The sequence below is a fragment of the Balaenoptera physalus genome (assembly GCF_965194825.1).
Source record: "Balaenoptera physalus genome assembly, chromosome: 20".
NCBI lineage: Eukaryota > Metazoa > Chordata > Mammalia > Artiodactyla > Balaenopteridae > Balaenoptera > Balaenoptera physalus.
The window spans coordinates 12,748,851-12,762,451 of record NC_138901.1 but is presented as its reverse complement, the minus strand read 5'-3'; the positions used below and the strand labels follow the sequence as shown (position 1 = coordinate 12,762,451).

Below are 13,601 nucleotides of genomic sequence, written 5' to 3'. Positions count from 1 at the left end.
CGAGGCGCGAGGAGGGCTCAGTGGCCCTGCGATCCTACCTGGCACAGTGCGGGCCGGCGGGGAGGGCGCCCCGCGCACCAGGTCCCGGCCCCCGCCCCCGCCCCGCACCCTCTCAGCGCCCATGCCCACCTCGGTCACTGGGCCATCAGGTCTGTGCGCCGAGCCCCGGGGTCGCGCTCGGGACGTCCTCCTCGCCGCCACGCGTCTCCGGGAACCTTCCCGAGGGCTCCGTCCCGGACGGGAGCGCGGAGGGGCGTGCGGGCTCCCAGCGGCGCGTGGTGGAGGGGAGCCCGCCCGCCGGTCCCGCCGGGAGAGCCTCTCTCCGCGCCCAGGCCCCTGTCGCCGCCGCCACCTGCCCGGCCGCCAGCTGGGAATGCGCCGCGGCCCTGCGCCCGGCCTGGGCATTAATAACCCGGGGGGGCCGCGGGAGGGAGGGGGGGCGGGGATGCGCTGGGGCGGCTGGGGAGGCGCGGGGAGAGGGGAGGGCAGCCGGCGCGGGGGCGGGGGGGGGGCGCAGGGAAGGGGGCAGGTCACGCCTCGGCCGTGGGGTGAAGCCGAGTCCAGGCAGGTTGCAGCCCTTGCGCGGGGCGTCTCTGCTTCCCTTCGCCCTCTGCACCCCACCCCTCAGTTTCCCAAGCGCTGAGCGGTCGTCAATCAAGCCCTGGACCCTCCCGTGCACCTGGTGGGGACACAGTGAGGGGGTGGTGGTTCTGAGACACCGAGGCGGGGCCGCGACCCAGTGGCATTAATGACATTCATAATGTGCACTCGTCACTACTTCCAAAACCTTTTATCAACCCAAACAGAAATTGTCCCCATTAAACAACTCTGCATCCCACCCCCGCAGCCCCTAGCAACCACTATTCTCCTTCTGTCTCCATTTTTTATTTGACTACTCTAGGAACCCACCTCCTGTGAGTGGGATCATACAGTTTTTGTTCTTTAGTGTCTGGCTTCTTTCACTTACTATGATGTCTTCGAGGTTCCTCCATGTTGTAGCAAGTGTCAGAGTTTCCTTCTTTTTCAAGGCTGAATACTATTCCGTTGTTTACACACCACATTTGTTTATCCCTTCATCTGTGATGGACTCTTGGGTTGTTTTCCCCTTTTGGTGATGGTGACTAGTGCTGCTATTTTGATTCACAATTTCCTGTTCCTTTTATGGATCATATTTATTCCTTTATCTCTTTGAAAAATCCTAACCATCATTAATTGTCAGGTCTTTTTCAGATGACTCCATTTTCAGGGAGCCTGGGACCCTCTGAGCACTGCTCTCCACTCCTCATTGACAGATGGGGACCCTGAGCCAGGATGCTCTTGGCATGGGGGTGTGCCTGAGTCACACCACCGCAGCTCGCAGACAGGTGGACTCATGGACAGGTCTTGCTCTCATCCTCCTGCTCTCTGGGCAGGTATTTCAGGCTGGTCGGCCTCATGGTGTTCAGGCCCATCTGCTGCCTTTGGTCCAAGCACCCTGTAACCCAGGGTGGGCCCAGGCTAAGAGAGAAACCTCCAGGAACACAGCCAGGGCCAGCTGCCAGGGTCACTGAGCAGCCCAGCTTGACACAGGCCCTCAAGGCCACAGGCCAGGATGTATGGATGACCAAGGATAGCATCTGCTTAAGTGTTGGTCAGCTCCCTGCCCATCTCAGAGAAGACTTGGTCTCATCTCCTGGTCATGATGTCCTGCAGAGCTGCAGGCCACACAGCCCATGGCCTTCTCTTTATTTGCACCACGAGGGAAGGACAGACACCCATCCAGCACGCATGCTAGACAGAGCCCATGGACGGTAGGGTAGGGGCTGGGCTGTCCTAAGTGTGAACAACAGAGGCCAAGGGTGGAGGAGGGAGATATTGCAAGACACGAAGGTGCTGGTGGCCGGTATGTCCCCTCAAGGGGTGCCATCAGGGAGATACCTGAGAACCTTCCTTTACGGCACAGAGTCCTCAGCCTGGATCTGAGAGGATCCAAGTGGCCACAGAGGTCGGAGGGGCGAGGAGAGGGGACCGGGATCCTGCAGGAAACTGATGCTGCTGCCCTCGGGTTGGTGGACCCCCCTCCCTAAAACCTACTGTGCTCTGTGCAAACATAACTCTGCCCATCTCTGATTCACTTTATGGACCATTAAATCATAAATCATAATCATAAAGCCCCCACTTTCCACAAATGTGACTTTAAAGCTTCACTCTGCATATAATGGGTTCATTATGTCTTGAAATGATAATTTTTCTGCAAGAACTCTTTCCCAACTATTACTAAATTACTGGGCAAATGAATTTCCATAGGCAGAATCTGGCTTCATGGAGTCTCTTCACAGGTGCCCATCCAGCCTGACCACAGACTTGTCAGAGCCATATCCTGTCACTGCCCTGTCCCACCCCCCTCAAAAAAAATGCCTGGGAAAGAGAAAGGGGAGGGAGCAGGAATGGGGGTGGGGGGTGCACAGGCCTCGATGCACCCCTGAGAGCCTAGGCCAGCCCCTCCCAAGAGAGCAAAGACTAGGGGTAGGCCGGAGCTGGGCAGAAATGGCTGGCGTAACCCCACCTAGGGCTCAGTCATGGGCAGAGGCTGCCTGAGGCCCAGCTGGGGGCACCTGCCCCAGAAGGAGGTCCCAGAAGGGACACACCTGCTCGGCCAGCCCCCACCTCCACACCAGCCCAGGGCCCCTCTGCAATCAATAGCTAACTGTGTTTTCCAGGAGACTCTTCCCTTGGTGCTGCTACTAACGTTATTACTTGATTTCAGTTTCAAAAACAACATTTTCCCCAATCCTTGTCTCAAATACCCAAGATCTGAGACCCAGCTGGAGGGATGAGGATCTCAATCAAACCAATTAAAACATGCCCAGGTCTCCAGCTGGAGGCGGGCCCCTATAAATTAACGGAGAGTCTCCAGCATCTGAGCGATCCACGTGACTGAAGTGCAAAGCTGGCATGAAACAGCATGGAGTTCGGAGACGTCCCGACTGAAAATGCCCGAGCTCGGGAAAGCTGGATGCAAAGGAGAGGGAGGAGAAATGTCAAGTACACACAACACTGTCTCTCTCAGAATCGACGTTGTGTCCCTAGGGAAGCCACGTGAGCCTTCTGCCTTTTAGAGAGGTGCTGCATGTCCAACACTGCCGCCTCCCAGGTCCCAGGGGCCCACTCAGGCTGGGTGACCTGCAGAAAAGGGCCCCAATTCAGGATCCATGAAACTGCACGTTCTGAGTGAAGAGGCTGGATGCAGAGGCCCTGAGAGCCCTTCCAGGGATGGCAAAGGTGGGAGTCAATGCAGGAGTGAAGGCGGAAACCCCAGGGGCTCCAGATTTTTCCTGAAAGCAGTACAGCCGAGGCCAGATGTCCTCACTGTGTCGGTGAACTCTAACTCCTGATTCTGTCCAAGTAACAGACTGTAGAGGCACCTCTCCCCTTAGCATGGCCATCACACTCCTCCCTGCCTCCCTGGGAAAGGAGGTCAGGACACCACCTTCTTCCTGAGGCCCTTCAGCCTCATCCATGAAAACAGCAGTGAGGTGCCTGAGCCCCCAGACGAATGGAGGGGTCTCTACAGCAGCCAAAATCCAAGAGTGGGGGTCTCTGTTGCTACAGAAGAACAGAGATGAAGTCTCTCCTGGGGACTTTCTTTGCCACCACCATCATCACCATCAACTTCATCACCATCTCCATCACCACCACCACCATCATCATCATCACCAGCAGCAGCAGCAGCAGCATTTTTACCTTCACTCAGTACATAATACACACCTGGGCACCCCCATCTAGCTCAAGTGACAGTATTTTTCCATATTTGCTTCAGATGGTTGTTTAAGGAAATAATGCATTCCCAGTCCTCCACGTTCCCATTGTCCTCTCTCCCTAGAGGCACTGCTGGCCTGACCTTGGGGCGACTGCCAAAGTTTTTTTTTTTTTTTAATTTATTAAAAATTTTTTTTTGTTTTTATTTTTTAATAGATCTTTATTGGGGTATAATTGCTTCACAATACTGCATCAGTTTCTGTTGTACAACAAAGTGAATCAGCCATATGCATACATATGTCTCCATATCCCCTCCCTCTTGAGCCTCCCTCCTATCCTCCCTATCCCACCCCTCTAGGTCATCGCAAAGCACCGAGCTGATCTCCCTGTGCTATGCTGCTGCTTCCCACTAGCTAACTATTTTACATTCGGTAGTGTGTATATATCAATGCTACTCTCACTTCGCCCCAGCTTCCCCCTCCCGCCCCGTGTCCTCAAGTCCATTCTCTATGTCTACATCTTTATTCCTGTCCTGCAGGAATAAAGGTTCATCCATACCTTTTTTAGATTCCATATATATGCGTTAGCATACAGTATTTTTTTTCTCTTTCTGACTTACTTCACTCCGTATGACAGACTCTAGGTCCATCCACCTCACTGCAAATAACTCCATTTCATTTCCTTTTATGGCTGAGTAATATTCCATTGTATATATGTGCCACATCTTTATCCATTCATCTGTCGATGGACATAGGTTGCTTCTATGTCCTGGTTATTATAAATAGTGCTGCAATGAACATTGTGGTACATGTCTCTTTTTGAATTATGGTTTTTGCAGGGTATGTGCCCAGTAGTGGGATTGCTGGGTCATATGGTAGTTCTATTTTTAGTTTTTTAAGGAAATTCCATACTGTTTTCCATAGTGGTTGTATCAATTTACATTCCCGCCAACAGTGCAGGAGGGTTCCCTTTTCACCACACCCTTTCCAGCATTTATTATTTCTAGATTTTTTGATAATGGCCATTCTGACTGGTGTGAGGTGATACCTCATTGTAGCTTTGATTTGCATTTCTCTAATTATTAGTGACGTTGAGCATCTTTTCATGTGCCTCTTGGCCATCTGTGTGTCTTCTTTGGTGAAATGTTTATTTAGGTCTTCCACCCATTTTTTGACTGGATTGCCAAACTTTGTTTTTGATCGTGTCTTTTCCATGTGAAATTCATAATGTGCTTTAAAATTTTTGTAAATGGAACATACTGTACCTATTTTTTTGCACTTTTATCTTTTCTCTCAACTTGACAGATACAAGCTCACTTACCCTCTGAAAGGCTCTGTGGCCCCTCCCAGGGCTGGGAACACTGCCAGCACCACAGTAGATGTTTCTGGAAGGGGCCTGCAGCACAGAAGGTGGGATACCACATGCCCTGTGTCTACCTCCCCTCCATTTGGGTCCCACTTTCTCTGTCCTGTGATCTGTCCAGTGCTCTTGGCCTAGTTCCTCACAGACACACGCCAGGTCTGCACTTATGGGGCTGGTGCAACGTCGACTGATAAAATACAGGACCCAGTTAAATTTTGTTTGCTGATCACAGTGACAAATAATTTTTAATGCTATTTGGGACATCTGACAGGAACATCCCTCCACAGGAACCCAGCCTGTGAATGTAAGCGTAATTGTTTGTGCTGCTGTTTTGGATTTGAGAGAAAATCACCACGTAACTGTATGCAGTGGGAAGGCCAGCATTTCCACTAAAGGCCAGAACTGACAGCAGCTGTTTTATTTATTTTTATTTTTTTATAAATTTATTTATTTTATTTATTTTGGCTGAGTTGGGTCTTCGTTGCTGCGCGCAGGCTTTCTCTAGTTGCGACGAGCGGGGGCTCTTCTTTGTTGCGGTGCATGGGCTTCTCACTGCAGTGGCTTCTCTTGTTGCGGAGCACGGGCTCTAGAGCACAGGCTCAGTAGTTGTGGCGCACGGGCTTAGTTGCTCCGCGGCATGTGGGATCTTCCCGGACCAGGGCTTGAACCCGTGTCCCCTGCATTGGCAGGTGGATTCTTAACCACTGTGCCACCAGGGAAGCCACTGCAGCTGTTTTAATGGAAAGAGTGAATTAATTCACATTGGAACAGCATTGCCGGGGGGTGGGGGCTGGGAGGACACTGGGGGCTGTTCTTCACAGGTCCTCTGGAAAGAGAACGGACAGTTATCCCTACTCTGGGCCAATGTGCTACAACTTTTACATTTGATTTTTTTTAATTGAGGTGAAATTCACATAACATAAAATCAACTATTCAGTGGCATGTAGTGCATTCACAAAATTGTGCAAGTATCGCCTCTGTCTAGTTCCAGAACATTTTCATTACATCCATTAAGAGACCCTACATCCATTAAGCAATTATTTCCCCCTCCCCCTTTCCCTCAGTCTCTGGCAACCACTCATCTGCTACTGTCTCTATGGATTTGCCTATTCCGGACATTTCATATAAATGAAATCATACGATATATGGTCTTTTGTGACAGGCTTCATTTACTTATCACACTGTTTTCAAGATTTATCCACCTTGCAGCATCAGAACTTCACTCCTTTTTATGGTTGAATAATACCCCTTTGCACGGCTAGATCACAGTTTGTTTATCCGTTCGTCAGTTGATGGACTTTTGGGTTGTTTCCACCTTTTGGCTATTGTGAATAATGCTGCTATGAGCATGTGTGTATACGTTTTTAAATTATTAGGGTATACAGCTAGGAGTAGAATCACTGGGTCGTATGGTAATATATGTTTAATTTTAGGATACATTGGATCTTATTTCATCTTCACCATAACCTTGCGAGTTGATGTTTTCCCCCCATTTTCAGATGAGAAGAGCTGAGGAACCAGCTGTAGCCTCTTGGCAAAGAGCTGGGGCTCTTGCTTGGATCCTGCTGCAGGGCTGCCTTCTCCTTACCTCCACATCCCCACAATACTGCAAAGCAGATGGGTCATTAAAAAAAGAGTCTGCCCAAAACAAGGGTTTGCTGGAGTGATGAATAAACGGACTGTTTAACCTGGAGGAACAGAGAGAGGAGGGAACGAAGGCAAGACCATGCTGAGTTTATTTGGAAGAAGAGCCAGGTGCACGTTCGAATACAGATTCCAAATCGATAAATGCCCACAGAATTATGAGATCGTGTTAAAATGAAATGTTTCGAATGGCTGCTGCATTAATGCCTTCTCTCTATCTAATTAGCATCGGAAGTCTTCATGATTTAAAACCTGGAGACTTACTTCTGAAAGATACAAGAGAAAAAGACTGCCCCCAAAATTCGATGAAAGGATCTCATTGCTACTGTTAATACCTAACACAGCAGCACCCCCTCACCCCCCACCCCCCCAGAGTGGACCCTTAGATCTGCATCTTTCACTGAAAGGGATACAGCCCATCCTTGAATCATTGGAGGCTATGCCAGCTGAGACCCGCAACGGAGGATTGTAGAAACCTCCAGATTGGTCGTTTATAAGAAAGAGAAACTGCCAATTAAGAGCTTTTTCCTGGCCCATAGCACCCTGGTGACAAGACCTCCAGAGCTTCCTTCTCCAGTGAGTCTGTGCAGAGAATAGGTAGGCTGATGCATACTGCCCCCTACTCCTGGTGTCATGAACATTATTAGCAATCTTTGCACATGGTTCTGCCTCTAGTTGTTTTTGTTTTTGTTTTTTTTAATATCAAGGGCACAGATTTAGATTCATTAAAATCTGTATTTGATGACACACTCTCATTGTTGTTCAAAGCATTCCCTTTCTTATTTTAGGCGTGTGTGTATGTATTGTTCTTTATAATGTGACAAATACCTATGAACACAATGAGCCAAAAAACTGACCAGAACCCTCATCTGGCCTGTGCTGCTCCCCCGCTCTGTCCCCTGCTCCCAGGGGATTTAAACATGTAACAGTGACTCCACCCAGACACTGAGACAACGAGGCCAATCCACAAGGACTAGTTGAGGATAGTCAGCACAGGGGCTTGACACAAAACTCTTATTGCTTTATTTAATTAAAAAAACAAAGAAACGGGAGCTAAACTGTCAAATGCATTAAATGGCCAACATTTGAAACCACGTCTTCTCCCGCTACAGACTAGAGTGTCCAGTGCTGCTGACAGGGTCCTGTGGAGCCCCAGAGACTGTCTGGTGATCCTGTCACTCCAGACTCCTGAGTGTGCCGGGGAGTGTGTATCCCACCCATAACGTCTCTCCACAAGTCCAGGGCAGGGCTGGGGCATGGCACTGCACCCTGCTCTCCACGCCACACTCTATAGCAGTTGTTCACACCAGCACATCCTTGTCAGTGTCATGTCCCTAACTCCATGACAGTTGACAGGTAAAAACTTCCCTCCCCAATATTGGCATTTGTGTTGCTTCCCCCTTAGGCTGTGGTGGGTCCCGTTTCTCAGTCTCTGGGCTACTCACCATTCTTCCTCCCCAGGCCCAACTCTCCAACCTTTGCTAATTGCTAATTGCTAATAACTACCCTGGCTGCTGTGGAGGGGTCAGTCCTTCCCAGCCTCTGATGTCCTGGGGAAGCCAGGACAATGGTGACCACTTGGGCCTCAGTTCCTCAGTTCAGGGGCCCTGGGCTGAGCATCTGGAAACGTGGCAGCTCCCCCAGGGCTGAGGCTCCCATGACAGCCAGGCTCTCCCCAGGCCCTCTGGGCCCACTGGTGCTGGGATCCCATCCTTGGGTGGAGGACTGTGGCCTAGAGGCCGAGTCCCCCTCCTCTGCCTCCCTCTTGGTCCAGGGTGAATAAGAGAGGATGGTGAATCCCCTCTTAAGCAGGGCTGAGTCCGCAGGGACCAGCTCTTCATTCTGCCCTGGAGGAGAGGATTCCAGAATGCTGAGCCTCCACCGGTGCAGGTCCTGCTTCTGGGGTGCATCTTGGAGTCTCACCACCCTCACCTCATCAGGCTCCGGCAGCAGTTTCCAACACTGGTCGGGGGTCCTCAGGGCCCATCCTGGCTTCATCTTCCAGAGGTAGATGGCATCATAGCAGCCCACCATAAAGATGAGCTGCAGGTCCAGTAACGAGGCCTTGGCCTCAACAGGGTCCGTGGCCCGGGTGGTGCCCAGCTCCAATACCATGGGCTCCCGCCGGGGGCAGGTCCGCTTTGAAAACCTCCTGCCATGGAGGAGAGGGGCTTGGCCAGTGTGAGCAGGTAGGGAGTCCCCCAAATCTCCAGGGAAGGCTTTGGGTCCAGTCAGCATCCTCAGCACCCAGGCCCAGGGCTGTGGCATCCTGAGGCTCCAGCTCGGTGGGCACAAAGTGATCGTCCAGGCCCACCTCTTCTGACTCCACAGGGCCTGACGCCAGGGTGCCCGACCCCCAGTCCACAGACCCACCCTGTGCAGGCTGCCCTTGGCCCTGCCCCCAGCTTGGTCCCATCCCCAGGGATGCCCCCTGCTCAGACCCTGCCTCAGTGTGGTCCATCAGCTCAGGGTCCCAATCTTCATCTTCCCAGTCTTCCGGCTCCAGCAACTGTCTAAGGTCCAGAAAGGCAGCCTTGAAGCAAGCGAAGCAGACCCTTAGCTGGCTGCCATGTTGAAGCTGGTACATCCAGGACGTGTAGAGGTAGGACATGCCCTCCGCCTCACACCGCATGCTGACTGGGGGGCACATGGCCACGCCGCCTACAGGACTTGCTGGGATCTTAGGGGGTCTGACCCACAGGTGGGGGGCACAGTGAAGTGCTGGGGGGGCAGGGAGGAGGGGGCATGAGAACGAGGAGGAGAACGGTGTGGATCAGGAGGAGGACAAAGGTGTTTCCTGTGTGGGGATTTGGGGTGGGGGGTGGATGAACTGGGTCCTAATCCAACAGGGACCTGCAGAGGTTGGGAGGGACAAACTTCTGGAATTATCTTCAGCTGGTGCAAGTGTTCTGTCCTCTGGGAACTGCAAAGGAAAGCAGTGAGGTTAGGGCCCCCCAGCAGGCAGGTGGGAGCAGGTCACGCAGGGACGAGTTGGGTGCAAGGACCTTTGGGGTCAGACCCGGCCCTTTCGCTCTGCCTCTGCTCAGTTTAGCTGATCTGGGGCCAGTGGGCCACACAGCCTCTCCCCCATCCAACTCCCTACCCTCCCACCTCAGGGATCCCCAAACCCAGTCCGCCTTGCCTGATGGAACTGAAGGAAACTGAGGCAACCTGTCACAGCCTGAGGGAAACTGAGAGAACCTGACTGAACCTGACAAAACCTGAGGGAAACTGTCGGAACCTGATGCAAGCTGTCAGAACCTGAGGGAACCTGTCAGAACCTCAATAAATCTCACAGAACCTGTCAGAACCTTATGGAACCTGACAGAGCTGTCAGAACCTGACGAAACCTGAGGGAACCTGACAGAACCTGAGAGAATCTGTCAGAACCTGAGGAAGCCTCACAGAACCTGAGAGAACCTGACTAAACCTGACAAAACCTGAGAGAAACTGTCGGAACCTGATGGTAGCTGTCAGAACCTGAGGGAACCTGTCAGAACCTGAACAAATCTGACCGAATCTGACAGAACCTCACTGAATCTGAGAGAAGCTGTTGGAACCTGACTGAACCTGGGAACCTGAAGAAACCTGTCAGAACATGACAGAACCTGAGAGAAACTGGCAGAACCTAAGGGAGCCTGTCAGAACCTGAGAGAATCTGTCAGAACCTAAGGGAAGCTGTCAGAACCTGACTGAACCTGAGGGAACCTGTGAGAATCTGATAGAACCTGAGTGAACCTGCGAGAACTTGATGGAACCTTACTGAACCTGTCAGAAACTGATGGAACCTGATGGAACCTGAGGGAACCTGTCAGAACCTTATGGAACCTGAGAGAGCTGTCAGAACCTGACAGAACCTGAGGGATCCTCACAGAACCTGAGAGAATCTGTCAGAACCAGTCAGAGCCTGACCAAATCTAATAGAATCTGACAGAACCTGACAGAACCTGAAGGAGCCTGACAGAACCACCCCTACCTGAGCTAGCCCGTCTGGCCTGAGGCCACGCTGGACCACGGGGGCTCTTCAGCCTCCAAGCCCCACACTCCACCAGCCCGCAGGCCCCAGGCCCTCTCCTCAGTCCGAGGGGCTCTCTCCTGGCCTGGTGCCTCCCTCCTGTGGGCACCTGGGGGGAAAGGAAGGGACAGAGCCCGCCTGGGCATATAAAGGGCCATTTCCCATAGTGCTCTGGGCTCATCTGCATATCTCCCATGAGCCTCAGCCCACCAGGAAATGAAACTACTGAGTCATCCCCCTCCCCCGCAGGAGAGCCTGTGCAGCCCCCAGGGGACGGCATGCCTGTTCCCCCAACCCTGTCCCCAAGGTGATTGTGCCTGTGATATTTGCTCCTCTGAGGGCTGAGAAGACTGTTCCCATCAGTGTTTCATTCTGCAGGTTTCTGAAATTGTGTGGGCAAGCATATCTCTTATGGTCATTGTCCCTTCATGGGTCCCTTGGGTGACCTACCTGGTCACGGGTCCTGTCCTTCTGTGGTTAAAATGGATTCCTTCTTTGTATCTCTTGATTAAAGTTTCTTTATGAATTTCAGAAACTGATCGATTGCCAATTATTTACGTTTTAAGCACATTTCTGTCTCTTTGGCTTTTCACTTTTAAAATAAAGGCTCTTTATCTACAAATAATAATACAAGTAATAAATAAACGCTGGAGAGAGTGTGGAGAAAATGGAAACCTCCTACATTGTTGGTGGGAATGTAAATTGGTGCAGCAACTATGGAGAAAGCGTGGAGGTTCCTCAAATAACTAAAAACAGAGTTGCCATATGATCCAGCTTATATCCAGAGAAAACTATAATTCAGAAATATACACACACCCCAATGTTCATAGCAGCACTATTCACAATAGTCAAGACATGGAAACAACCTAAATGTCCATTGACAGGTGAATGGATAAAGAAGATGTGGTATGTATATATACAATGGATTATTACTCGGCCATAAAAAAGAACAAAATAATGCCATTTGCAGCAACATGGATGCAACTAGAGATTATCACACTAAGCGAAGTCAGAAAGAGAAAGACAAATACCATATGATATCACTTATATGTGGAATCTAAAACACGACACAAATGAACATATCTACAAAACAGAAACAGGTTCACAGACATAGGGAACAGACTTGTGGTTGCCAAGGGGGATGGCGGATGTGGGAGGGAAGGATTGGGAGTTTGGGATTAGCAGATGCAAACTATTATATACACAATTTTTACAAATTGTAAAATTTTTTGTTCTAATTCTGTGAAGAATGCCATTGGTAGTCTGATAGGGATTGCATTGAATCTATAGGTTGCTTTGGGTAGTCTAGTCATTTTCACAATATTGATTCTTCCAATCCAAGAACATGGTATATCTCTCCATCTGTTTGTGTCATCTTTGATTTCTTTCATCAGTATCTTATAGTTGTCTTTTGCCCCTTAGGTAGGTTTATTCCTAGGTATTTTATTCTTTTTGTTGCAATGGTAAATGGGATTGTTTCCTTAATTTCTCTTTCTGATATTTCATTGCTAGTGTATAGGAATGCAAGAGATTTCTGTGCATTAATTTTGTATCCTGCAACTTTACCAAATTCATTGATTAGCTCTAGCAGTTTTCTGGTGACATCTTTAGGATTTTCTATGTATAGTATCATGGCATCTGCAAACAGTGACAGTTTTACTTCTTCTTTTCCAATTTGGATTCCTTTTATTTCTTCTTCTCTGATTGCCATGGCTAGGACTTCCAAAACTATGTTGAATAACAGCAGCAAGAGTGGACATCCTTATCTTGTTCCTGATCTTAGAGGAAATGCTTTCAGTTTTTCACCATTGAGAATGATATTTGCTGTGCGTTTGTCGTATATGGCCTTTATTTATTTATTTATTTATTTTCATTTTAAACAAGAAGTTTATTTAAACAACAAGACGCTTGACTTGAAGGGAAAACTATCTAGGATTCATTTCTTTTAGAGTAATTTATCCCTACTTAAAGACAGATTGCCCTACATGTAACAGCTACGTACAAAAAAGTTATAAAATTGTCCTTGGTTTTACAATGATAAATGAAAAACATTAAAATTCTCCAATCGAACAAGGTATGCAAGAATTTTTATGTTGTTCTTTTTTTGTTAAACAGTGAGAGCAAAATAACTTACTGGAATATAAAGATAAGAGCGGATGAGCATGCCACTAATGGAGAAAAGGGGGTATCTTCACAGAACCAGTATTTTTCCCCATTCCATCTCCATTTGATGTCGATCAAAACATAGCGTTGGCCATTTAGTTAAAAAAAAAATGCAATATGCTTGTGCACATACACCAGTTACTTTATGTACAATAAAGGAATGGGGAAGGGGAAAATGGAAGAATAGAGAAACTATACTGTAGTAGTCAGGATGTGGTGGAACCAAATTGCGGTTTTCTAATTGAGAATGTCTTCTTGATCTGGAGGAACAGAATTCTGGAGTAAAGTAGCAGGTTCCCTTTTTAGTAGACACCTCCTGTCTGCTGCTGGAACACATCAATTGTATCTTCATCCTCCATTTCCAACTGTGCAGGTGTGTCTGTTTCATTGATTGGCTGCCCGTCAAATCGGAATCTGATCTGCCTCATTGACAAACCCTGTCGTTCACAATAGGCTTTCATTAGTTTACTAAGTGGTGTATGCCTCTTAATCTTAAACTGCACCACAGAACCATCCTGCCCCGCCATCTTCAAATTAATATGATCGTTGTTCTCAGTCTTGACTCCTTCCTTGGGCTTTTCGTCGGCCATGGAGAGCGCCGGAGTCTCCTCAGCTGCCGCTTCACAAAAGAGGTACCAGGTCCGCACCGAACGAGCACACAAGCAGCACCAGGAGCGGC

General features: G+C 49.4%; 1 protein-coding gene, 1 long non-coding RNA gene and 1 pseudogene across 3 annotated transcripts; 1 reads left to right on the top strand and 2 right to left on the bottom strand.

Annotated features, from left to right (window-relative positions):
• Positions 1–697: 697 nt before the first annotated feature.
• On the top strand, positions 698–5,179 carry LOC309650619. Its single transcript, XR_014257647.1, has 2 exons — positions 698–1,380; positions 2,747–5,179. It is a non-coding gene; the product is annotated as an uncharacterized lncRNA (long non-coding RNA).
• Positions 5,180–5,294: 115 nt separating this feature from the next.
• LOC309650566 (testis-expressed protein 19.2-like) lies at positions 5,295–12,606 on the bottom strand. The gene is given in 3 exon segments (XM_082442154.1): positions 5,295–8,865; positions 8,867–9,667; positions 10,721–12,606. Coding segments are annotated over 2 exon segments (1,056 nt in total). The 5' UTR covers positions 9,395–9,667; positions 10,721–12,606; the 3' UTR covers positions 5,295–8,337.
• A 44-nt stretch (positions 12,607–12,650) lies between these two features.
• On the bottom strand, positions 12,651–13,601 carry LOC309650595 (small ubiquitin-related modifier 2 pseudogene; annotated as a pseudogene). Its single transcript has one exon. The product of its transcript is annotated as a small ubiquitin-related modifier 2 pseudogene (transcript).